Raw genomic sequence first — 26,002 nt, 5'->3', positions numbered from 1 at the left:
CATCATCATCATCATTTTATTATTTGCACTCTGCCTACCTGACTGTGTTGCCCCAGCCACCCTGGGTGGCTTTAGACAAATATAAAAACATAATAAAACGTCAAACATTAAAAACTTTAAAGCCCTAAACAGCCTCGGTCCAGTATACCTGAAGGAGTGTCTCCACTCCCATTGTTCTGCCCGAACACTTAGGTCCAGCACCAAGGGCCTTCTGGTGGTTCCCTCGCTGTGAGAAGTAAGGTTACAGGGAACCAGACAGAGGGCCTTCTCGGTAGTGGCACCCGCCATGTGGAACGCCCTCCCACCAGATGTCAAGGCAATAAACAACTATTTTACTTTTAAAAGACAACTGAAGACAGCCCTGTTTAGGGAAGTTTTTAATGTCTGGTGCTGTATTGTTTTTAATATTTGGTTGGAAGCTGCCCAGAGAGGCTGGGGAAACCCAGCCAGATGGGCGGGGTATAAATAAATATTATTATTATTATTATTATTATTATTATTATTATTATTATTATTAAACTTTGCCAAACTGGGCTGCCTTCAGATGTCTTCTAGAAGTTGCTGTTTAACTCCCTGACATCTGATGGGAGGGCATTCTGCAGCATGGGTGCCACTACCAAGAAGGCCCTCTGCCTGGTTCCCTGTACCTTCACTACAGAAGAGAAAAACTGCATTTTCCTCATTCCTTAACAGAGGAACAAGAGGCACTTTATCCTACCATGAGCTGAGCATGTCCGTTCTGAAACGACCCCCCAGAATCTCCATTTCCTTCTTCCTGGCGGTCCACCACTCGACATTTCACAGCATCCTGCACCTGGGAAAATGTGTGGCACAAGAGAGAATTGGATCAGAGCGTCATAAGGAGCAAAAGGAAAGGAATGAGGAGCAGTAAGTCATTTCAGCACCAGGACAGAGGCACACCCAGCAGAATCTGCTTAGAGCGGCCCGTTTGACCGGCCCATGGACCTCCACCGCCTGCTCAAGGACCCCAGCCAACCCCTCGGTCAGCTCACTGTTGGAAAAATGCCCGGGAAGGCCACCACCTTCCTAAGACACCGAAGCGTCTCTCCGGTGGTCACCCTCTGGCTGTAAATCTTCCTCAGTCCAGAGAGACCAGTAATAAGCAACCCCTCCCTCCTGAGAGGAGCACACTCGACTTCTGGCATCCCATTGCAGAAGAAAGAGGCAATCAGTAGCTCTAAACTACTTTATTTACAGTGGTGCCCTGCAAGACTAATGCCTCGCAAGACGGAAAACTCGCTAGATGAAAGAGTTTTCCATTTTGGAGGTGCTTCGCAAAACGAATCTCCTATGGGCTTGCTTCGCAAGACGAAAATGTCTTGCGAGTTCCTGCGGGGTTTTTCCCCTCCCCCCTTTTTTCTAAGCCGCTAAGCCGCTTATCAGCTGATCCGATAAGCCGCTAAAAGCCGCTAATAGCGCTAATAGCGCTAATCCTCTAATCCGTCAATGGGCTTGCTTCGCAATACAAAAAAACCGCTAGACAAAGAGAATCACAGAACGGATTCTTTTCGTCTTGTGAGGCACCACTGTACATTGTCTATACATAGAGCTTCCATCAGCGTGTCTGCTCTCTCTGAACAGAAGTACAGAAGAGCACACTTCACTCAGAAGCGAAAGTAACTTCTACAGTACTGAGACTAAGCAGAGACTTCCTGTCTCACGCTCTCAGACACTCACATGATGTAAACAACCATTGTGCTGCTCTCTGCGCAGCTGGTGAGATAAAAATCCTAACACTCACATGCGCCGTGCTAAACCAGGGCGGAGCAGATGGGGACTGCCTTCCACGATGCCAGTTGGCTTCCCATTGGCTGCAGGAAGCTCCTGCAGCCAATGGGAAGCTGTGCACAACTCCTCTGTGCCAGAAGGAGCACCGGAAATAGCGTTTGCGTATGGGTGCGTGCTCACACACACTCCGGCCCACCGCGGCGTCTGTGGGACTGTGAACTGGCCCAAGCCACAAAAACTTTGCCGAACCCTGGCTTAGAGGTTTCATTGCAACTGGGCAGTATAAGCACATTGTGAAATAAATAATTAAAATTTATAGAATGAGTCCTTACAACAACCTGGGGATGAGGGCGGAAAGAGAATGGGCCCTCAGAATTTTTTAACGAATGGTACTAGAATTTATCAATTCATCCATCTTTATTAAGCAACGTCCTCTCTGACTGTGGAGGCAGAACATCGCCGTCATGGCTAACAGCCACAGATAGCCTTCTCCTCCACAAATTTGTACAATCCTCTTTTAAAGCCTATCTAGGTTGGTGGCCATCACTGCCTCCATAGTTTAACCATGCACTGTGTGAAGAAGAACTTTCTTCACTACTGTTTAGCTTAAGATTATGGGATGGGAATCAGAGTGGCTTGTAGATTTTATTAAGGCCCCCTATACCCCACCTCCCAAGGGATGCGGGTGGCGCTGTGGGTTAAACCACAGAGCCTAGGGCTTGCTGATCAGAAGGTTGGCGGTTCGAATCCCCATGACGGAGTGAGCTCCCGTTGCTCGGTCCCTGCTCCTGTCAACCTAGCAGTTGACAGATCAAAGGAGACTGGGACAATGCCTTCTGATCCAGTAATTATGCAAAGCAATATATGGTCTTTTCTCAAGCAAGGCAAGATTTGAGTTTGGGCTGAGCCGAATCAGTATACCTGAAGGAGCGTCGCCACATCATTCAGCGGGGACACTGAGGTCCACCTCCAAGGGCCTGCGAGAAGGTAGGTTACAGGGAACCAGGCAGAGGGCTTTCTCGGTGGTGGCACCCGCCCTGTGGAATGCCCTCCCATCAGATGTCAAGGAGATAAACAACTATCTGACTTTTAGAAGACACCTGAAGGCAGCCCTGTTTAGGGAAGTTTTTAATGTTTGATGTTTTAGGGCTTTATTATTATTATTATTATTATTATTATTATTATTATTATTCTGTTGGCTGGGAAATCCCAACCAGATGGGCAGGGTATAAATAATTATTATTATTATTATTATTATTATTATTATTATTATTATTATTAATTTTTTATATATATACCCTGCCCTTCCTGGTTCAGAAAACTGGGCTCAGGGCAGCTAACAACAAATTTAAAACACTTAATTATTGCAACAAAAAACAGCATAAAATACAGTATAAAATGTGAATAACAATAAATTCAGAATTCAAAAATCAGTTTGGGGGAAAATCCATCCAATAAACATTAGATGATTACCAGGGCTAGCTGGCTAAATTAGTCCTATTTGAGCCAGTGGGGAGACCAGGGGAGAATTAGGATCCCAGAGCAGGTAATCTTCATAAAAAGGGGAGAGGGAGGGAGGGAAGGGGAATAAAAGATCAGGCTACGTTCAAGTTGAAAACCAGGTGGAATAGCTCTGTCTTACAGGCCCTGCGGAAGGGTTATTATGCCTGCTCAGATGCTCACCTCTCTTCTCAGGATGCAGTGGACCATCACAATGACAAAGCCTTCCAAGGAGTCGAAGACTGCGAAAAGAATTTGGAAGAGGGCTGACCGGCGGTCTGTGATGGCCAGCACTGCTGACATCCAGGTGAGGGCGAGGAGAGGTAGGACCACACAGGAGCTCCACAGCGATGCCCTGCGAGAGGGAAGAGAAGAGACCATCATTGAGCCTTCCTCAGCAGCCGCTCATGCGAGCGGATCCCGCAAACCTCTGCTTTCCAAGGGGCGACAGAGGAATAATTTCTGGTAGAGGCAGGGTTGTCCCGAACGGTTTCCGAGCTATCAACGGGACATTCTGGTCGGCCGAGGAAAGGGGCTGACAGGGTTTCTGACCAAGGAAGGAGCCATATGTAAACATAAAATAACGATGCACACTGAGAAAACAGGTGGGACCATGGTGTAGTGGTTAGAGTGTCAGATTAGGACCTGTGAAATCAGGGTGTGTATCCTCTTACTTGGCCATGAAACTCACTGGGTGATCTTGGGCCAGGCACTGCCTCTCTTAGTCCAACCTACCTCCCAGGGGTGTCGTGGTGCTTAACTGAAGAGGTGGAGAACAATATCCACCACCTTGAGCTGGGTTGTTAAATAAGGAGTGGGAGAACCATGTATACCACCTTGCACTCCTTGGAGGGAAAGGTGGGATAGAAAATTTAATAATAGTAATAATAATGATGATATTAATGCTTACCCTAACATAACCTACACACTCCACAGCTAAGGTATAGTCTATGGACTAGGGTTTGAGGATGACAAGTGGTTGTGTCTTCATCTTAGAATCCTAGGGGTGCAACTTGACACACCTTGACCCCCTCATCCTCTGCTTTGCATTCCATCTTGCCTGATGGAGAACAAAAAAGCTCTCCACACTTTTCTGATACAGTGGCGCCTCGCAAGACGAAATTAATTCGTTCTGCAAGTTTTTTCTTCTTGCGAGTTTTTCGTCTTGCGAAGCACGGTTTCCCATAGGAATGCATTGAAAATCAATCAATGCGTTCCTATGGAGACCGTCCGGGGACAGAGGGGACCTGTTTTAAAGCAAGGGAAGGGGCAGCGGGGAGAATCGCTTCTCCCCGTTGCCGCCCCTTGGTTCAAAAGGGGTCCGGGGAGAGTGGGGAAGGCGCGGCCGCCTTCCCCTCTGTCCCCTCTTTTGAAGCAAGGGGCGGAGGGGAGAAGATCGCTTCTCCCCGCTGCCGCCCCTTGGTTCAAAAGGGGTCCGGGGACAGAGGGGAAGGCGTGCACACACCTTCCCCTCTGTCCCTGGAGATTGCAGGGCTGGCAACGGGGAGAAGCGATCTTCTCCCCGCCGCCCCTTGCTTCAAAAGAGGTCCGGGGTGCGGGGGCAAGCTTCGTTTTGCGAAGCAAGCCCATAGGGAAATTCGTCTTGCGAAGCAACTCGAAAACGAAAAAACCTTTCGTCTTGCGAGTTTTTTGTCCCCCGAGGCGTTTGTCTTGCAGGGCACCATTGTATCTTGGTTGGTGCCAGTAAAAGTATTACCCAACTGTTCGATTTTGGATCTCTCTCTCGGAGCTTCGAGGAAAACTACCTGTTTGCTCTTGCAATCACTTTCTGGATCCTGAGGAGACTCCTTTAGAGTAGAAAACCTGCTTTAATTCTACCTGATTTGCCTTAGATTAGTTAAATTCTGAATTGAGAATGCCTTAATGTGCTGTTTAGCCATGAGCGAGATTCGATGACTGCTAGTTTTTTCCCCAATGATGCATAAAGCATCTCTCTGTTGCCCAAGAGGCATTCAAACAAAGACTCCCAAAGTGGACCAATCTTGAGCTTCAGATTTCAAACGGACAAGAAGGCAGTCCAATACAAAGCGTTTGGGTCCCTGCAATTCATTTTGGAGAGGTTGTGTGAATTGCTAAATGAGTACTCTGTGCCCAAGCCCAAGAAAGGCAGTGTGATGTAGTGGTTTGAGTGTCGGACTAGGGCCTGTTACAGAAAAGGACCAATGCAGCAGCGAGTTGCAGCTGGCTGGAAAGCCAAACAGGATGTGACTGTTGGGGACTGTACCGTGGGAACAAAGGGGCAGTCTATTCACTGTACTGAGCACCGGATGTTAGCTCAGAGTGTCATTTGACCTGTACAGGAAGTACAGGAGGTGGAGCTTGACTCTCTGCTGTTGGTGTCTGGAGAAAGCAGACGTGTTTCTCTGTACTGCTGGAAAGACAGAAATAAAGCTATGTAAATACATTTCTGTCTGTCTCTTTCCCCTCCCTGGGGGAGGCAGGGAAGAGTGGTGTGTTCTCCTCGCGCATGAGGAGGATCGCCGATAGTGACCTAGCCTGTATCTTGCTGGGAACGCAGACAGGGAGGTCAACAAGGAGTTCAAGCCGGGTGCCTGGAGAGTGGCCAGTTCCTCTGATAAGGCTTGAATCCCGACAGGGCCTGGGAGACCGGAATTCAAATCTCCACTTGGCCATGAAGCTCACTGAGTGACCTTGGGCCAGTGACTGTCTCTCAACCTAATCTACCTCACAGGGGTGTCATGGGGCTTAACTGAAGTGGTGGAGAACCATATCTACCACCTTGAGCTCCTTGTAGAAGAAGGTGGGGGTAAAAATAATGCAATGATGAATCCAGGCTTGCCTCATGTGTACTGGGTTTTTAAGATGTGCTATATCTTCCATGCAATCCATTATTTTTAGATCTTTCCACAAGATCTTATTCACAAGAAGCCCAAAAATTCTTGTGATATTTTTGGAGGTGATTCCCCCTTTTTGAACCAGCCCCAATTTGCAAAAACAACTACATGAGAGAGAGAGAGAGAGAGGTCTACTTCTGTGACAGTGCAACATAAGCCTGTTTGCAGAAGATGCGGGAGCAAAAATTTCAAGCCGGGTGCATTTGGAATAAGGCAATATCAGCTGGGGAGGGTCATAGCTCAGTGGTAGAGTATCGGCCTTGCAAGCAAAAGGTTCCAGGTTCAATCCCCGCCATCTCCAGGTAGGGTTTGGAAAGACTCCCTATCTGAAATCCTGGAGAGTTTCTGCCAGTCAGTGTAGGCATTGCTGGGTTAGATGGACCAAAAGCAGCTTTGTGTGTTCCTGTTGTAGCTGGGTCTTCTCTGAGTATTCATCTATTTCATTTCATGCTATACAATAGACACTTGGGTGGAATCAAGGCCAGTTCATAACTGGCTCTTAGCCACTTCTTCTAGAAACATATTTTCCCCTTACCTGGTATCAACTCATAAGCTTGTCTAAATTTGCATGAACAAATTAAACAGCTTATTTCTGTAGCAAATGGTGAGAAGGAGATGCTCACTGATTATTATTTTTGCTCACTGAGTATTTCCCCCCTCAATGGTAATCAGAGGCAACTTAGATATTTAGCCTTGGGGAAAGTCTTATTTTGATAATACTCACATGAGCAAAGAGTTCAAAAGGGGGCGTGGGATTCTCTTTGGACTGGCAGAGCGGGATTTGATTAAAAAAAGGAATAGTTTTCAAACTGAGCCATAAATCTGGTAAACAAAACAAAACAAACCATACCCTGTGCCCAAAAACTCCATCACCCACCTCCTCTTTTCAGGTGTGCTCCCCACCTCTTTCTCAAACATATGACACTGGCTAGCAGGACATCCCAACAATGGCACCCTTTTGCAACTTGAAAGTTAATAAAACGGACTTAGGGACATGCACAGGGTGGGAAGAACAGAACCCAGCCCAATCCAAAAAAAGTGAACAGAAACAACACATGGAACAGGGGCGGGGAGACGGAAAGAGATCAATGAGACAGTAGCACAGGTAATATTCCATGCAAGGAAGAAGAGAGTCAATTTGTCCATCATTTCTCTAAGAGATCAGTTGTTGGGATTCTGCATTTGCAGTAATTAGGAGCCGTTCAGATTTGCTTATCCCTGAGCCATCCATTGCAAAAGGGAATCTTGAGTCTTGATGAGACTTTTCCACTAGGCGACGTACCAAACCCAGCCTTAGGTCCTCTTCCTCACTTCCTTGAAGCACTTGCAGTTTCTGCCAGTTCTAGCAATGGATAACATTGATGACCCTAACATGGGGGAGGGCTGTAGCTCAGAGGTGGTTCAACCCCCAGTGTCTCTGGGTAGGACTGGGAGAGTTCCCAGCCTGAAACCCAGTCAATGTAGACTGTGTGAACTAGATGGACCAAAGTTCCGATTCTGTACAGGGCAGATTTCTATGTTTCGGTGTTCCTATGAGTCTGTCTGCTACAAATTCACATGCTCAGATTTTGTGCAAACGGACAGTCAAAGGTGCCCTTCCAGAATTAAAGCAACAGGTTTTTCCCCAAACACCTTCATAATAAGAAGACAGGAAGGGGATCAGGAGGCGTCACCCCAATCTTTGGGGGCTGTTAATTCTCAGATATCAGGGGTATACATGCAAGAGCTGAAGGTGGCATGGAAATGGGAGATTCCAAAGGAACAGGTAGGCAATGAGATTAAGTGGGACAGAAAGGAAGGAGAACCTGGTTGAAGAGAGATTGCCAGGAGAGCGATGCGAGGAAATTTTAGGCGATGCTGAAGCTGGGAGCTGCAGGGAGCAGGTTTGAAGGAGAAAGGTGAGTTGAGCAGTATGGAGAAAGATGGGTGCATGAAGAAGAGGTCTCCTGGAGGTAGGGCAAGGATAAGGCAGGGAGGAAGGTCGAAAAAGGAGAAGCTTAGGATGCTCTATGAAAGAATCACAGGGAGCAGTGAGAAGAAGAAAGGCAAGTGTTTCATGCGCCAAACAGGAACCAGCAGCAGGATTGGAGAAAGAGATGTGAGAAGAGGAAGGCAAGGTAGAAGCAGAATGTACGTCTCTGGGGTCTTCAAGGGTCTTGGACTGTAATAGGACTATCTGTTTCTATCTTTAGGCCATGGCTCCCTTAGAGTGGAAAAAAGGAAGTCAGCATGAAGGCAGGAGAAGAGGCGAAAGGGTGAAGGAAGTGTGGAATGTTTCAGGTTTTTGAACAGCAAGGCTGTTTTTCTGGGGGGTTTTCCCTGCCGAGCTAGTTTCTTATGGTTTCTTATTAACCACAATAGGATTCAGAATGCAGCAGTCTGATTGGTCCTAGAACAATAGGATCCAGAATACATTAGTCTGATTGGTCCACAGGAGTCACCCAATCCAACTTCAGGTGGAAGTGGATCCGCAACCTGATTGGCCTACAGGAGAATCCCAGAATTAGCTAATCATGTGGGGCCCATTGTGTAAATAATGTATATAAAGCAGACATTTTGGGGGAACTTCCATTCCTCACTACTATGAGCTGAATAAAGAGCATGAAATCCACACTCGACTCCGAGTATATTTCAACCAGGTTGCAAAAACCTTGTCATTCCTATAACAGCATATAGGTAGAACACCGTACTGATCAGCTGAGAAGAAGTCCTGGCTGGTGGAGGTCTTGTCTTAATCACAATCACCTTGTCTTAATCAACAGGGTCTTGGACAAACCTTTACCTCAACCACAGCTGGAGGTTTGCTTTTCTTCTACAGACAGGAGGGATCAAATATGACTTCCTGCCACCCTTCCTCCCAAAATGCTGTATGTCTTTGAGATGAAGGAGGAGGACAGTGTCTGTGAGAGCAGAGCACAGCAGATTTTGGATAGGACGGGAGCTCTGTGAGGAGCTAGAAGATGCCAGCAGGACATCCGGGGTAGATTTGGGTGAGGGATATGGAAGAGCACAAAAACTGCACTTCAGGCCTCTGTTCCAGGTGGTCTCCCTCCATCTCAACCTCTTCTTAAGCCCAGCACAAGAAAAATGTCTACAGTTACTCCTCATTCTCTTTTCTTTTCTATCCCTTGCCCCACTCCCTTAATACCTAGCCCAGCGATCTTCAACTTGGCTTTCTCCAGCTGCTTTGAGCTACCATAACTCAGGAGCGAGCTTCGGTTCTGCTGCTCCAGGGGGTGGGACCTGAACTGGTGGATTCAAATTACCAGAAAGAAGATTCCAACTAAACATTAGGAATAACTGCCTGACAGCAAGATCTGTTTGACAGTGGGACAGACTCCCTCGGGAGGTTGTGGATGCTCCTTCCTTGGGGGTTTTTAAGCAGGGGTTGGGTGGCCATCTGTCAGGGATTCTTTAGCTGCGATTCCTGCATTTCAGGTCAATTCTGTGTCCAGGGCAGCTGTTTACCAACTCCATCTGGTACTCAGGCTGAGACCCTACCTGCCCGCAGACTGGCTTGCCAGAGTGGTGCATGCTCTAGTTATCTCCCGCTTGGACTACAGCCATGTGCTCTACGTGGGACTACCTTTGAAGGTGACCCGGAAACTACAACTAATCCAGAATGCGGCAGCTAGACTGGTGACTGGGAGCAGCCGCCGAGACCACATAACACCAGTCTTGAAAGACCTACACTGGCTCCCAGTAGATTTCCGAGCACAATTCAAAGTGTTGGTGCTGACCTTTAAAGCCCTAAACAGCCTTGGCTCAGTAGACCTGAAGGAGCGTCTCCAACCCCATCATCCAGCCTGGACACAGAGATCCAGCGCCGAGGGCCTTCTGGCGGTTCCCTCCCTCTGAGAAGTAAGGTTACAGGGAACCAGGCAGAGGGCCTTCTCGGTAGTGGCACCCGCCCTGTGGAACGCCCTTCCACCAGATTTCAAAGAGAAGAACAACTACCAGACTTTTAGAAGACATCTGAAAGCAGCCCTGTTTAGGGAAGCTTTTAATGTTTAATAGGTTATTGTATTTTAATATTCTGTTGGAAGCCACCCAGAGTGGCTGGGGAAACCCAGCCAGATGGGCGGGGTATAAATTATTATTATCATTCATGGGGTTGGACTAGATGATCCTTGAGTGCCTTCCAACTCTACAATTCTGTGATGGGCTTTGCTGTCCAAACAGGTAGAGGGCTCCAGGTTGATGAAGACTGCTCTAGCACCTTCATTAAAACCATAGAGTTGGAATCATAGAGTGGGAAGGGATCATCTCATCCAACCCCCTGCAATTCAGGAATCTCAGCTAAAGCATCCATGATAGATGGCCAACCAACCTCTTCTTAGAAACCTCCAGTGAAGGAGAGTTCCACTGTCAAACAGCTCTTACTGTCATAAAGTTATTCCTGATCAGCTAGTACAGCCATTTTCAGAGGCTTTCAGAGTTGCTCCTCTCCGCCCTGCCACAATTAGCAGAAGCGGATATATGCAAATACATGCAAACATAGTAATTTGCATTGAATAATGGGGCACAAAACGAGTGCCAAATGTGCATAGTGAACCGTGGTAATTATAAGGCTCACTGACATTGCTAGAATGAATTCCTTAGAGGAGTAATATCAAGGCTCCTTATGATGGTATATTTTTAACCATAGCCTTGGTATCTGTGTGCAAAATAAACACGACTGTTCTGGATATAACGTGGGAAATCATTTGTTATCTGGACAGTGAACCGACCCAATTTGACACCCCCAAATTTGCTTGCAGATCAGATTGCAACAGCTGGCCACTTCCAGGGCACTTGCCCAGATTTTATTTTGCAGTTTTAGTCCCCCCAAGAGCATGCATAAATACATCTGTTATGTCTAAAATGCATACTAAATGCACATTACTGGTGTGAGGGGGGAGGGGCTGCACTGAAAAGAATCAAAATGCATTGAAGAAATACATATTTATGGGAAGAGTGTGTACAAAATGCATACAATTTATATGCATTTTTATAATGCACTCTTTTGGAAAAATCCACACAAAAAATGGAGCAGTCTTTAGAATGTGGGTAGGCAGAAGGTAGATTAGGATCTACCTGCAGATCTCTGAGTGATCTGCAGGAGATTGTAAATGGTTTTTGATCCCCTATCATCTAACAATAGCAACATCTAAAAAGCTTCACCCCTACACTAAATAGGGCTGGGTAAATCGATCAATTCTGGTTTTTCTCAGTTTCGCATTGTTCCAATTTTAAGTTGAGTTACACACCCAATTTGTTTTAAAAACAAAGAAAGGGAAACTCCTGTGGAAAAATTACTAGTATTTTAGGTTGAATTTCTCCTCATACAAACTTTTGTGTCTTTAATTTTGCCCAACATGCATGTTTCGGTTAAGCATTTTCTCCTATCGTAATGCATGTTTCTATGTTATTGTCACAACTATGTGCAAGTTTTGTGGGGTACACATTCCTTGGCTGGAGAACAGCATAGAAAATTCAGAGAAGTACAGATTTTGGCGGATAAAAGCATTTTGGCTTGTGTATTGTTTTGGAAACTGCGGTCCACCTTTAATTGAAAAATGAACTAAACTTCTACACCCCCAACAGAAGGGCAATCAGGATCAACTGATCTGCATGGTTATACTTATGCAATTTTAGAAGCCACTTTGCTACAAGTAAGTGGTATTAGTATCAGTGCTTTCCCCCCATAAATAAATGTTTAGGGGTACTCTCATTTTCCTACTCATATTGAAATACTGCCCCCAGTGAGACCAAACTTAGATTCACAAAATGTTTAGGGGTATGCGCCCCCCCTACGTTCCCCCAGAAAAAAAGCACTGATTAGTACTAATAGATATATTGGCCATTTGCAGTACAACAGTAGGACTTTTTGATCCCCAAGAGCCTAATGATAGGAATGTCTGAAAGGTTCCTATCCTGGAACAAATAAACACTTGGGAGAAATCCCAGAAGCGGATTTTTGTCCTGGGTTGAGCATGTGCACATAAATTCCCTGCCCTTCTTACATAAAACATTCCTTCCCTCCTGAGATAGTATTTTGCACCTGGTTCTAGCTGGAAAAACTAAAAACAAATAAAGCAGTTCTTACAAGGCAAAAGTCTGCCCATTGCTGCCTTAGACTGCCAACATCATATGCTGAAATGATGCAAGCCAAGATTAATTAACAAGCTTAATTTAGGATACTGGAATGTGAATGGCATGCGGAAGACAGCAGAGGAATTCTATGGGGCAGCCACAGAGAACAATTTTCTGTCAAATAGGACAACGGGAGGAGGAGATGCTTTAAGGCAGCCTTCAATCTAAGGGTGGAATAAAGGACCTTCAATCCAAGGATGGATTAAAGGTCCATTTCGACATCACTTCTGCAAGGGCTTTGAAGGAGTGGGCTGACCAGTTGCAGGGGGGAATTGATGGAGTTTCCCTTCTATTTTTTAACTGTCGTTTTCACTTCCTTGCCACAAGTCATAAGCCCGGCACCTGCAAATTAATCGGTTCCTACAGAAAATCAACCTTAGTATTGGAGACTCGTTTTCTGCCACCCCTCAATCTGAATTGAAAGTTCACGGCTGCAACATTGCAGCATCATTCACAGGTGGGGAAACTGCAATCACAGAATCATAGCACCCTATGGGTCAGCTATCTCAACCCCAAGTCCTCCAGATGTTGTTAGATTCCAACCCCCTTCAGTCCTGGCCAGCAGGACCGATGGTCAGGGGTGATGGATGCTGCAGTCCAGGTATATCATCCCCATTTCTACAATTAGGCCTAGCACTGCCAATCAGTGACTGTTAGCTCTGACAGCTAAATGGAGCTTCCATTATCAGGGGCAGTAGATCTCTGCAAGCCAGGTGCTAATACAGGGATGGGGAACCGTGGCCCTCTCAATGTTGCTGGACTCCAAATCCCTACAGCTTCAGCTAGCATGGCCAATTGTCAGGGATGGTGGAAGCTGTAGTGACATTGTGAGGGCCACTGTAAACGAGGTAGGAACATGAATTGAGGAAAACTCCCAGCTTCACATCTAAGTAGGTAATGAAGCACCAGCAAGGCCTGAAAAGACCTGCAAGGCAAACTTGAGTAGACCTATATTGACATAGCTTCCCAAGTTTGCTGTGCAGGATGAGAGAATTCTGGACACAGAGGTTGATGGTCCATCCAGGAGCCACTGCATGGAAGGACTACTATATTGCAGCCTTTGAGGATGCTTCCCAAACTGCGACTAGTAGAAAATGCAGCTGCCACGTTGGTGTGGGCAGATGGATCGAACACAAGGAACAAGGCTACTTTGGCGTTGGCCCCACGTTTGTGGGTTTCTATCCTGACTGAAATCGATGAAGACCCATCAGTCCAAGCTTTCAACGGGTTCTAAGGAGCTGTTTGTAATTCAGCCACTTCCTCTTGGATAATGGGTGCACCTCTTTTTTTAAAAAAGGGGGGTTTCTATAGTTTTGGGGAAGGTCCATAGCTCAGTGGTAGAGCATGCAGAAGGTCGCAGGTTCAATAGCCATTGGCATTCCCAGGTAGGGCTGGGAGACACTCTTAACTGAAACTCTGAAGAACCACTACCAGTCAGTGGGGATGATCCTGAGATAGATGGACTGATTCAGTATAAAGGAGCTTCCTAGGTTCCTAATATGGTCCAAGGAGAGAATAAAGGAGACAGAAGAGCCAGGCGGGTATAAGAAATCAAACCAGGGTGCGGAAAAGAGAAAGAGAGAGAGAGCAAGAAGTAGGTGACTCTTAACCAAAAGGGTCAAGGGGGATAGAAAATAATAATATTTTTTTTTACAAAAAAAGGAGAAAGAAAAGAAGTTGAAATTAGAGGAACTAACATGGCGTTACTGGTGGCTGTGGCGGAAACGTCAGCAGAAGATAGAACTCCACACTTGGAACATTTGAGCGTGATGCCGTAAAGAGGCACTGCCATCTGACTGCAATTAAAATTAAAAGACTGAAACGAAACAAAACACTTTGCTCGTGAAAACACAAACAAAACCAAAAAAATAAAAAGAAAAGGGAGGGAGGAAGGAAGGACAGGAGGACGGGTGGTGGGTGGAAGGGAATATTTAAACCCATAAAGGGGGGGGGATAAAAATAAAGAAATTAACAGATCAAAAGGAAATCCCGACCGACGACACCCATAGCTTGAGAGAGAGAGAGAGAAATAAACGAAATAACGGAAAGGGAAGGATTAAAACTCTCATCTATGTCATTCCAGGTGCGGAAAGCCACGAACAACAGCCCAACTCCCACCCCGCCCCACCCGCCCCCCAAAGGTCAAGAACCATGTCAAAGCTACTGGGGTTAGATAGAACTGTGTTGGAAAAGGCTGGACAGCCACAGAGTGGGACTCAGGGCTGTGAATATCCCGCTGCTACCCACAATTTCTGTGATTTTCTGTGAACCGCCCTGAGCCCTCTGGGTATAGGACAGTATAATAATAATAATAATAATAATAATAATAATAATAATAATAATAATTTCTACCGCGTAGCTTGCATAGCTGAGAAAAGTCACTGTTTGTCTTTACCCTGTTCTGCTCCCTTTCTGAGAATTCTGCTCCCTTTCTGAGATTTTTGTCAGAGATTTCTGAGAGGGCAGCTGCAGCAGTGATTGGAAGGGCTGGTGTGTGTGTGTATGTGTACACCTGACTTTCTAAGGCTGAGTGTCTTATTGAGAGGGAGGCGAGGGGCTGCAAGTTCTGTGTGGTGCGGTTGCAGCAGCAGAACCAATGCAACGTTTCTGCCGTTCCACCTGCACCGCACTGACTTCTCCGTGGCTCACCCCTTCCACTCTTCCTTTTGGTAAATTGCAGTGACATCTGACATCCAGAAGAAGAAGAAGAGTTTGGATTTGATATCCCGCTTTATCACTACCCTTAAGGAGTCTCAAAGCAGCTAACATTCTCTTTTCGCTTCCTCCCCCACAACAAACACTCTGTGAGGTGAGTGAGGCTGAGAGACTTCAAAGAAGTGTGACTAGCCCAAGGTCACCCAGCAGCTGCAGGTGGAGGAGCGGGGAAGCGAACCCCGTTCCCCAGATTACGAGTCCACCGCTCTTAACCACTACACCACACTGGATCCAGGTATGCAGCTCATGTCATTGATCCGTATAAAGTAAGCAGCACATAGGCGGCACACAAAACGCTAACAAACCATTCTACGTTCTAAATCTTATATTAATAATCCAAAATCAATACTTACACTTCATATGCTAAGTTCTTTCTTGACTTAAGCATTTATTCATTTACTATAAATGAATGAATTATTAATATAAGATTTAGAACGTAGAATGGTTTGGTAGCGTTTTGTGTGCCTCCTATGTGCTGCTTACTTTATACTAGTCTATGAGAATTGGCAGCATAGGTTCATTTCTTCAGTACATGTCATTGATCCAACAATAATCAGATCTATGGCTTCCTTCCTTCCTTCCTTCCTTCCTTCCTTCCTTCCTTCCTTCCTTCCTTCCTTCCTTCTCTTTCTCTCTCTCTTTCTTTCTTTCTTTCTTTCTTTCTTTCTTTCTTTCTTTCTTTTCTCCATAAATTGATATGCATATTTCTATATTTCTATATCTTGTATTTCTCCTGGAGCTGGGGTGTTTTTTACATATGAAATTGCTTTCAATTGTTTGCATATACAGTGGTGCCTCGCAAGACGAAAAGAATCTGTTCTGTGATTCTCTTCGCCTAGCGGTTTTTTCGTCTTGCGAAGCAAGCCCATTGAAGGATTAGCGAATTAGCGCTATTAGCAGCTTTTAGCGGCTTTTAGCGGCTTATCAGATCAGCTGATAAGCGGCTTAGCGGCTTAGAAAAGGGGGGGAGGGAAAAAACCCCCGCAGGAACTCGCTAGACACTTTCGCCTTGCGAAGCAAGCCCATAGGAGATTCATTTTGTGAAGCACCTCCAAAACGGAAAACCCTTTCGTCTAGCGAGTTTTCCGTCTTGCGAGGCATTCGTCTTGCGGGGCACCACTGTATGAAATGTCCTCCCCCCCTTCTCGTGCAGAATGATTTTTAATCTGCGTAAATTGCTTTGAGATATTTTACGGGAAGTGATTCAGAAATGGAATTAAATAATTTTTTTAAAAAACCTCTTCTTTCTTTCGGTAGATGTCGTTTTTTTATATTTATGTTGTATTTGGCTTTGGAAACATGTGTTGGGAAACAGTTTGGAAGGCCTTAAACAAACAAACAAACAAACAAACAAACAAACAAAAAGTTTATTTAACTTATTGTATTCCTTGCTGGAATGCAAATGTGTTTCAAAGAGCAATTAATGCTACTCTCTTCTTGGGAGAGACTGGAAATAAATGGTTCCTCCACACACCCCTTTATTTTAATTGAAAGGGATATAACTGAATCACCTTTTTGTGGGTAGTTAGCGGCCTTCTCATCTCTTATGTGGGATGGAGAGGGCTTGCTCCTTCTAAAATATATTTTCTGATAATTTAAATCTGGCTTTAATGTTTATTTTATTTTACTGCCTACATCACTTGGAAGCACTGGAGTGCAACAATACGACTGATAAATATGGAATCATCTTATCAGTTAAGCCAAATGACTTCTCCATTATGGCTGTACAGAACCTCCATATTCAAACGCAGTCTATACCACTGAATTATCATTACTGAGGAGCAAATGGCAGTGGACTGTGAGCTTCATGGAATAATTTGAATGTCCACTTTCAAGTTTTCTCATGTCACATGCATCAAAATCTACTATAACCACCCCCAGCGTTGCCACTTCTCCAACACAGTTCCAAAAACCCCCAGGTTGACCTTAGCTGGCTAGATGACCTGAATTGATCAAGCTCTCCCAGGCATTTCCACATTCTCAACAGGTAACATGTTCTAAACAGGTAACAAGATCAGCAGAACCATTCAACGTGGATAACATACTTTTTAAAAGAGAACATTTCACATGCAAGCAAAGAAATGAACAGAAAAAAGAAGGGGGAAGGAAAGGTATGGAAAAGCAAAGGCCCACATTTCCCTCGATGTTTTCATTTTCAGTACACATTTGACACAGTCGATAACCAGCTGGAGGAGGCCTTGATTGGAAGACTCAGTCATGTTTCAACAGGACAATAACTCCCAATCGAGAAATTTTCTGGCTGTGTGGTTTGATACTGCAAAGGAGCACACTGCAGCCTCTAGGACTGAATTCTCTACTCATCACACTGGGGCTGCCAGCCTCTCTTTCTCCCTGCTAGATGAACTGTCCACTGCCAATTGCTCTGGGCAGCCCAATCTATCCTGGGGTGATCTGGGGCTGTCTCCACTAGACTTAGGTGAAGGCCAGGTTCCTCCAGATCAGCCCAAGGCAGTCTGGGAACAACTGAATTCCGCAGGACTTACTTCTGAGTAGAAATGGGTTTGGATGGCATTGTTTTTTGCACCTTGCAAGACAGCAGAGGTTTAGGAAGAGTTTTCTTTCTTCTAGATGGGCTACCTTTCCAGGTTGATGAACCTCATCTGCCCCTCACTTCCCTCTACAGTACATGCAGAAACTGCCTTCTTGACCTTTAGACCCACTCTTGGTCTCGTCTGCTCAATCCACCGGAGCCTATCTTCACATGCAGGTAAAGGTAAAGAGACCCGTGACCATTAGGTCCAGTCGTGGCTGACTCTGGGGTTGCAGTGCTCATCTTGCTTTATTGGCCGAGGGAGCCAGCGTACAGCATGTGGCCAGCATGACTAAGCCACTTCTGGCAAACCAGAGCAGTGCATGGAAACGCCGTTTACCTTCCCACCAGAGCGGTACCTATTTATCTACTTGCACTTTGGCATGCTTTTGAACTGCTAGGTTGGCAGGAGCAGGGACCGAGCAATGAGAGCTCACCCCATCACGGGGATTCGAACTACCGACCTTCTGATTGGCAAGTCCTAGGCTCTGTGGCTTAACCCACAGCGCCACCCGCATCCCTTCTCACATGCAGGGGAAGTCCCTAACTCACTAAGGGTTTGGGACCCATTGGCTATCGGAACCAGGGAGGGAGGCAGGGGGGCCGTTGGGATACAGAGAGCCTCCGAAACTCCTGAGGAGCAGTTCCTCTTCCAGCGGTGAGAAAAGCCACACCTCCAGTGAGGAAAAGAGTGAAGGGGCCAGCCAAACGAAGAGAGGGGGACGCATGCCCCTTCCGTCGCCCAGCTTGCACAGAGGGGTGAAACGCAAGGAGGGGAGGAAGAGACTTGGGGTGCCAAAGCTTTTATGTTGGGGGAGAAGCTGGAAGGGGCCACTCCCGGATTCTGCAAGTGACTAAGACGGACATGAACTTTGTAGATCTGCACCGTAATTAATTTGCACAATAAAACCTGTAAAAGACAGGTTGGAGTCCTGCCTGGTTACTCACAAGCAACCACCAGCAGCATTTGACAACCCGCCTAGTACGCTTCCCAGCATGCCTCCATTCTGAGAGTTGGTTTGGGGAGAAATTGGTGGCAGCCCTAAGTGGAACCTTTGATGAGCTCAGGAAAGCTCCACCCCAGAAAAAAATGGACACGCATCCATGGCAAAACCGACTTTTTCACCCTCAGCCCAGTCCCCAAATCCAGGCCTAACATTGTTCTTTGGAAAGTTCAGCCCAGCACTAGTTTCACGTACAATGAGCCACCCAGTGTCTCCTTTGGCGAGCATCAATTGGATCCTTGTTTTCATGTTGGTTTTTTTTGCATGAAGTTCTCTGTTGCATTTCTGCTCCTTTAGTAAACCACACTCAAGTGAAAACCTTTGCCTTCCATTTCTGTCCCAATTGGGAAAAGAAGCTCTAGTAGCTAATTCCTACTTTCTTTTTTTGTGAGGAAGGGGGTTACCATTATCACCCTCCCCTTTGTGTTCCTCCGCCCCTGCCTGGTTATCAAGTGTGACTGTTTAATTTCCGGTTTCATTCTTTTTTGCTTAGAGGAATTATTGATATAAGGCATACCCTGCCCGTTCCTTCAGTTTCTTATCTGTTATTCCATCTTTCGATACAAGTTTGTTAAATACCAGAATACCAATAACCATGTTCACCTGTTGGAAGAGAAACAACAGACAGACACGTTTGTTTGAAAAGCCCAACCATGTCAAAAATCAGAAGCAAAATCATACATTTCAACCTGCTGAATATGCCCAGGTATGTCCCAGCCAGCTTAGCATTGCTTAAGAGAGGTTAACAGCAAAATCTGAGTGGCCAGAGGGACTCTGACCTGCACAAGGTTAGAGGACCCAGGACTGCTAATTTCTTATTTGGTCCTGGAGCCTTTTGCATGATGAACGTTTGGTGTCTGGGAAAGCAGACATTGGAGTCAAACCAATTTTTCAAGAGAGTTCCCAGGAATACAAATTGGAGGGAGGGAACCAGTGTGTGAGCATGAAAGATGTCATGTCTCTCTGCTCAAGGATGGCGTTGTCTCCTTGTCAGCATCCCAAACACAAGCCACAGACAGAACTCCTTTAAAGCCCCGTGGGCTCAAAGAGGCCATCAGCTCCCTTTGATCAGGGGTGGAAAAATGTGTCAATTTCAGCTGCTCATTATTTTTTTCCCCAGTTTCAAATTCAGTCTTCCATGATTCCGTGCCACTTTTGCAAAATTCATCAGTGGGTTAGGGTGAATTTCTCTGATTGTGCACTTTTTTTTTGGCAAACAAATTCCCTTAACATAATGCATTTTGTATGTTATTTTTACTAAGGCATGCATTTCAACGCACCCTTCCCCCTAACACGCACATTTTATTTATTTTTTGCACATAGCATTTGGTTCAAGAACTGCAGTGCAAACTTTCAGAAAGGAAGGATTGCTGCATATCAAGTTTGCATAGTGGGGAGTTCCGCATCAAAATGTGAACTGGTCCCCATAACTCACCTCTCACCAGGCAGAGGGCCTTCTCAGTAGTTGCACCCACCCTGACCCTGTGGAACACCCTCCCATCAGATGTCAAGGAAATAAGCAGCTATCTTATTTTTAAAAGACATCCGAAGGCAGCCCTGTTTAGGGAAGTTTTTAATATTTAATGCTATATTGTTTTTAACACTCGATTGGGAGCCGCCCAGAGTGGCTGGGGAAACTCAGCCAGATGGGCGGGGTATAAATAATAATAATAATAATAATAATAATAATAATAATAATAATAATAATAATAATAATTACAGTGGTACCTCAGATTACAGACGCTTCAGATTACAGACCCCACTAACCCAGAAATAGTACCTCGGGTTAAGAACTTTGCTTCAGGATGAAAACAGAAATCATGTGGCAGTGGCACAGCGGCAGTGGGAGGCCCCATTAGCTAAAGTGGTACCTCAGGTTAAGAACAATTTCAGACTAAGAACGGACCTCCAGAATGAATTAAGTTCTTAACCCGAGGTACCACTGTATTATTATTATACTCTTGATGCCTCTTTTTAAGTGCATGCTTTGAAACTGTATTTTAAATTGTTGTAACCTTCCCTGAGATATTAGCATGAAGGGCAGATGATGATGATAATGATAATAATAATAATAATAATAATAATAATAATAATAATAATAATAATTTTTATTATTCCCTGTTGCATTGTGTATTGCATTTACCTAGACGAAATGAGGAAGAGGGAAAAATAGAGAGGGCATGCTCCAAGGATGCATGGCTATACTGTTCCTACAACACAGAGATCCTGTGCAAGGTTAGCCCCGCCCCCAGTTGTCAATGACTCCTTGCCAGATCTCTTGTCCCTCAAACAGTGTTTATGCACATTTCAGACAGAGTGTCTTGAATTACGTTTTGTTCGTGGATGCCTATTAATCACAGTATATTCAGGGTCCTTTGAACACAGCTAATGCCAGACCTTTGCAACTGCTACATGAAGCAAACCACTCTTAATCCTCCTTTCCCCTCCCTTAAGTGCCTTCATTCAAATTCACCCATCAATATGGCATTCACACTCTTAATTAATCCAAAACAAATCTCCTGTGGAGAAAGGACCTTAGCTTGGGCACTTTTGCTTTCCTCAAGGAGCAATTTCCTCTTGAAGGTAGAGAGAGAGTGTCTCTTTTTAAAAAATAAAAATAAAAGAATAAGTGGTCTTTGGGGGGGTTGGGAGCATAGGGAAGGCACACATAGAAAAAGAAAAATGTTCGGAATTCAGGGAAAGTACCAAAACGACAGCCGCTGCTGGTCCCACGAAGGCATAAAGGAGACCTCCTTCCAAAGAAAGCCAACAGCTAGGAGAGGAAGAGGGAGAAAAACAGACGTCAGAGCAGTGGCGAGACTAGTCTCCAGGCACAGCGGAAACATTGCACAGAAACAGCATTAAAAATGAGGAAAATGGGAAGCGGGAGAGGTCTGCCCAATGAGACAAGTTGCATGATAAACACTTATATTAATTAGGGTTGGGGAAACGTGTCAATTCTGGGTTCACCCAATTTTCCTTTTCCTTTTCAAATTTTCACATACTCCCTTTTTTTTTTAATAGTCATAGCAGGAGCAGCTGGCAGGCGGCAAAAGAGGGAGATCCCCTGCCGCGTCTGCCTTAAATAGGGCAGGCCGTGCCCCCAGAGCCAGCAGATTGGCCGGCCAGGGGGTGACGTGGCTGGGGATTCCCCCAATCGTGTGGGGACTGGGCTCCAGGCACCGTGTGCATGGTGGGAGCGTGAAGCCCGCAACCCCACCTCCTCCGTAGGGCGGAAGTGGCTTTAATTAATTTATTGCCCTTATATTCCACATTGTGCTCTAAGGAGCTTGGGGTGGAGCACATGGGTCTGACCCCCACAAGGTAGGTTAGGCTGAGAGGCAGTAACTGACTCCAAAGGACACCCACTGAGCTTCATGTGAGTGTCTGGAGGCGGTTGGAGGATGGATGGCGGCTAACAGATTGAGGTTGAATCCTGACAAGACAGAAGTACTGTTTTGGGGGGACAGGGAGCGAGTTGGTGTGGGGGATTCCCTGGTCTTGAATGGGGTAACGGTGCCCCTGAAGGACCAGGTGCGCAGCCTGGGAGTCATTTTGGACTCACAGCTGTCCATGAAGGCACAGGTCAATTCTGTGTCCAGGGCAGCTGTTTACCAGCTCCATCTGGTACGCAGGCTGAGACCCTACCTGCCGGCAGACTGTCTCGCCAGAGTGGTGCATGCTCTAGTTATCTCACGCTTGGACTACTGCAACGCGCTCTGTGTGGGGCTACCTTTGAAGGTGACCCGGAAACTGCAATTAATCCAGAACGCGGCAGCTAGACTGGTGACTGGGAGCGGCCGCCAGGACCACATAACACCGGTTCTGAGAGATCTGCATTGGCTCCCAGTACGTTTCCGAGCACGATTCAAAGTGTTGGTGCTGACCTTTAAAGCCCTAAACGGCCTCGGTCCTGTATACCTGAAGGAGCGTCTCCACCCCCATCGTTCTGCCTGGACACTGAGATCCAGCGCCGAGGGCCTTCTGGTGGTTCCCTCATTGCGAGAAGTGAGGCTACAGGGAACCAGGCAGAGGGCCTTCTCGGCAGTGGCGCCCGCCCTGTGAAATGCCCTCCCATCAGATGTCAGTTATTTCCAGTAACCTATGATTGTTTTATTAACACTTTGCAACCTTATATGCATTTCTCGTACATGTTATTTTGCAGGAAAACAGCGTTGCAAAATGAAGAGACGTGAAAATTGCAACGGTTGCTGGGTTCTTGCTTTTTCGTTTCACGTATTGCTTCATTGAGTATGGATTAAGTAAGTTCACCTTTAAATGCACTTCATTTAATGTTTCATTAAGCAGGATCCTTCTTGCTGCTCTCTGCATATTAAATCCAGGTTTAAAAATATCTGTATGTTCTTTCAAGCACCATTTCTAACCACTCTGGGAGCTGTAGAACTACGAAGGGAATAGGCGCCTCCTATCAACTCTTAGTGGGACGCGGGTGGCGCTGTGGGATAAACCACAGAGCCTAGGACATGCCGATCAGAAGGTTGGCGGTTCAAATCCCCATGATGGGTTGAGCTCCCGTTGCTCGGTCCCTGCTCCTGCCAACCTAGCAGTTCAAAAGCATGAAAAAGGGCAAGTAGATAAATAGGTACCGCTCCGGCGGGAAGGTAAATGGCGTTTCCATGTACGCCGGTTCCCTCAGCCAATAAAGCAAGATGAGCGCTTGCAACCCCAGAGTCGGCCACGACTGGACCTAATGATCAGGAGTCCCTTTACCTTTATCAACTCTTAGCATCCTTAGCAAAGAATCTGTGGGATTCTTTGTGGAAAGTCAGGACTGTTTAAAGTGGTGTGATGCCACTTTAAATGTAGGCTAAAGGAAGAACAGTGATTTTAAAGGAACAAGAAAATAGGAAGCTTCTCCATATATAGGAATAATTGAAACTCAGGGATTCTAACCTATACAGTCCTGCACGATCGTGAATGTGAAGGTTAGAGAGGCAACAGGGAGGCTGCCTTTGTCCAGGAACTGCGTGATTAAAAACTGCAACCCCCATGTTGTGTCAGCAACTTCCAGTTTATCTTTCCTACAAGTGGAAAAACATCACAACGTCCAGCTGTGTCCTGGCTGTGCTTTGTCGCACCGTTGTGCAGGTCCCCTCTGCAGAACAAACTCTTTCTTGTGACACTGTGCTATGTGATTAATTCCTGCTGCTCCATTGCCAGTCAGGAGCAAACACAAAACCCTCCACTCAGTGAACATCCAATAGCTTGCATCGGAAGTCCAGGTAGATCAAACATTTCTCCGCAGGGAACCTTCAGCTTGAATTTTTGTTGTTGTTCTTGCTGGTCAGCTCATTATTCCCCAGGACTTCTAAAAGCTATTTGCACGTTCATTATTTCCCAGAACTTTTTAAAACTATTCACGCAGCCCATAGTTCACCACTGGAATTCAATCCCATGAGATGTAGTGATAGCCACCAACTTGAAGGGCCTTTAGCAAGGCTTAGACTAATTCATAAAGGCTTTAAGTGCCTACTAGCCATAAGTTCTAGCTCCAAAGTCAAAGGCATTATGCCTCTTCATAACACTTGACTGGACTCACAAGTGTGGAGCGCTGTTGCATCCAGGTCCTGGTTGTGGACTTCCCATTGGGGCATCTGATTGGCCACTGTAAGAATAGGATGATGGAATATATGGACCATTAGCCTGGAGCAGCAGGCTCTTCACAGAACTGTAGAGTTGGAAGGGACCTTGAGTTGGAAATCCAACCCTCTGCGAAACAGGAATATGCAGCTGTCCCATATGGGGATCAAACCTGCAGCCTTGGTGTTATCAGCATCACACTAAGGAAACATAGATTCATAGAATCATAGAGTTGGAAGAGACCCCAAGGGCCATCAAGTCCAACCCCCTGCCAAGCAGGAAACACCATCAGAGCACTCCTGACATATGGTTGTCAAGCCTCTGCTTAAAGACCTCCAAAGTAGGAGACTCCACCACACTCCTTGGCAGCAAATTCCACTGTCGAACAGCTCTTACTGTCAGGAAGTTCTTCCTAATGTTTAGGTGGAATCTTCTTTCTTGTAGTTTGGATCCATTGCTCCGTGTCCGCTTCTCTGGAGCAGCAGAAAACAACCTTTCTCCCTCCTCTATGTGACATCCTTTTATATATTTGAACATGGCTATCATATCACCCCTTAACCTCCTCTTCTCCAGGCTAAACATGCCCAGCTCCCTTAGCCGTTCCTTATAAGGCATCGTTTCCAGGCCTTTGACCATTTTGGTTGCCCTCCTCTGGACACGTTCCAGTTTGTCAGTGTCCTTCTTGAATTGTGGTGCCCAGAACTGGACACAGTACTCCAGGTGAGGTCTGACCAGAGCAGAATACAGTGGCACTATTACTTCCCTTGATCTAGATGCTATACTCCTATTGATGTAGCCCAGAATTGCATTGGCTTTTTTAGCTGCCGCGTCACACTGTTGGCTCATGTCAAGTTTGTGGTCAACCAAGACTCCTAGATCCTTTTCACATGTACAGCTCTCAAGCCAGGTGTCCTATGGCTTGAGGGAGCTGCAGTGGCAAGCAACAGTGAAGAGAAGTGGTTGGGTGTGTGGAGGAGCATGGATGTTGGCATCACTGAAGCCCTGCAGACCTTCCGATGCCCTGAACACCCAATTCAAAGTGTTGGTGCTGATCTATAAAGCCCTAAATGGCCTCAGCGCAGTATACCTGAAGGAGCGTCTCCACCCCCATCATTCTACCCGGACACTGAGGTCCAGCGCCAAGGGCCTTCTGGCAGTTCCCTCCCTGTGAGAAGAGAGGTTGCAGGGAACGAGGCAGAGGGCCTTCTTGGTAGTCACGTCTGCCCTGTAGAATGCCCTCCCATCAGATGTCAAAGAAATAAACAACTATCTGACTTTTAGAAGACATCTGAAGGCAGCCCTGTTTAGGAAGTTTTTATTGTTTGATGCTTTATCGTGTTTTTAATATTCTGTTGGGAGCTGCCCAGAGTGGCTGGGGAAACCCAGCCAGATGGGTGGGTTATAAATAATAAATTTATTATTATTATTATTATTATTATTAGTAGTAGTAGTAGTAGTAGTAGTAGTATAGCTCTGCACTTCCCTGCACATCCCAAGATATTTCATCAACCTCAGACCTCCCATGGTGAACATACGACCATCTGAACTCATATCAAAATATGCCAATTCCAAATGCATGTGTCAAACAGAGCATTTTTAAATACATCAGAATTCCAGAGGTCAGCTGAGGGTAGACTGCAATATCGTTTGATCCACCCAGTGTTGCATCGGATTGACTCCATTTTCCTTCCTCACAGATTTAATTCCAGCTGGTTCTCGTCTCTTGTTTTCCTCTGAGCACTGGGGAATCTGCCACTGGGACATCCAGAGTCCCTAAACTCGATTCTGACAATCCTGCTGGGCTGCTCTTTTCGGAGTTCCCCGTGAGCATCTGCTCCTCTTTGCAACCATGCCAACATTTTGCTTTGGGA

The 26,002-nt window shown here is 45.9% G+C and overlaps 1 protein-coding gene and 1 pseudogene across 10 annotated transcripts in view; both read right to left on the bottom strand.

Moving 5' to 3' along the window:
• The window catches only part of ADGRB1 (adhesion G protein-coupled receptor B1), a 388,463-nt gene that overhangs the window by 25,872 nt on the left and 336,589 nt on the right, over nucleotides 1-26,002 (bottom strand). For 5 of the 9 annotated variants that reach the window (XM_082235447.1, XM_082235446.1, XM_082235445.1 and 2 more), the window contains exons 23-27: nucleotides 21,237-21,303; nucleotides 19,048-19,133; nucleotides 13,958-14,056; nucleotides 3,433-3,604; nucleotides 719-814 (exon numbers count right to left, since the gene is read on the bottom strand). In XM_082235447.1, the coding sequence (XP_082091573.1) occupies nucleotides 719-814; nucleotides 3,433-3,604; nucleotides 13,958-14,056; nucleotides 19,048-19,133; nucleotides 21,237-21,303 (520 nt within the window). The remainder of the gene's footprint in view (nucleotides 1-718; nucleotides 815-3,432; nucleotides 3,605-13,957; nucleotides 14,057-19,047; nucleotides 19,134-21,236; nucleotides 21,304-26,002) is intronic. The other 4 variants (XM_082235451.1, XM_082235450.1, XM_082235453.1 and 1 more) reach the window with 1 other exon arrangement.
• LOC309539766 (tigger transposable element-derived protein 1 pseudogene) overlaps nucleotides 1-26,002 on the bottom strand; it is a 247,767-nt pseudogene that overhangs the window by 193,905 nt on the left and 27,860 nt on the right. The gene's annotated exons all lie outside the window — the stretch shown is intronic.

This window comes from Podarcis vaucheri (genome assembly GCF_965113315.1).
Source record: "Podarcis vaucheri genome assembly, chromosome: 8".
NCBI classification, from domain to species: Eukaryota; Metazoa; Chordata; class Lepidosauria; order Squamata; family Lacertidae; genus Podarcis; species Podarcis vaucheri.
This window is presented reverse-complemented; position numbering and strand designations above follow the sequence as displayed.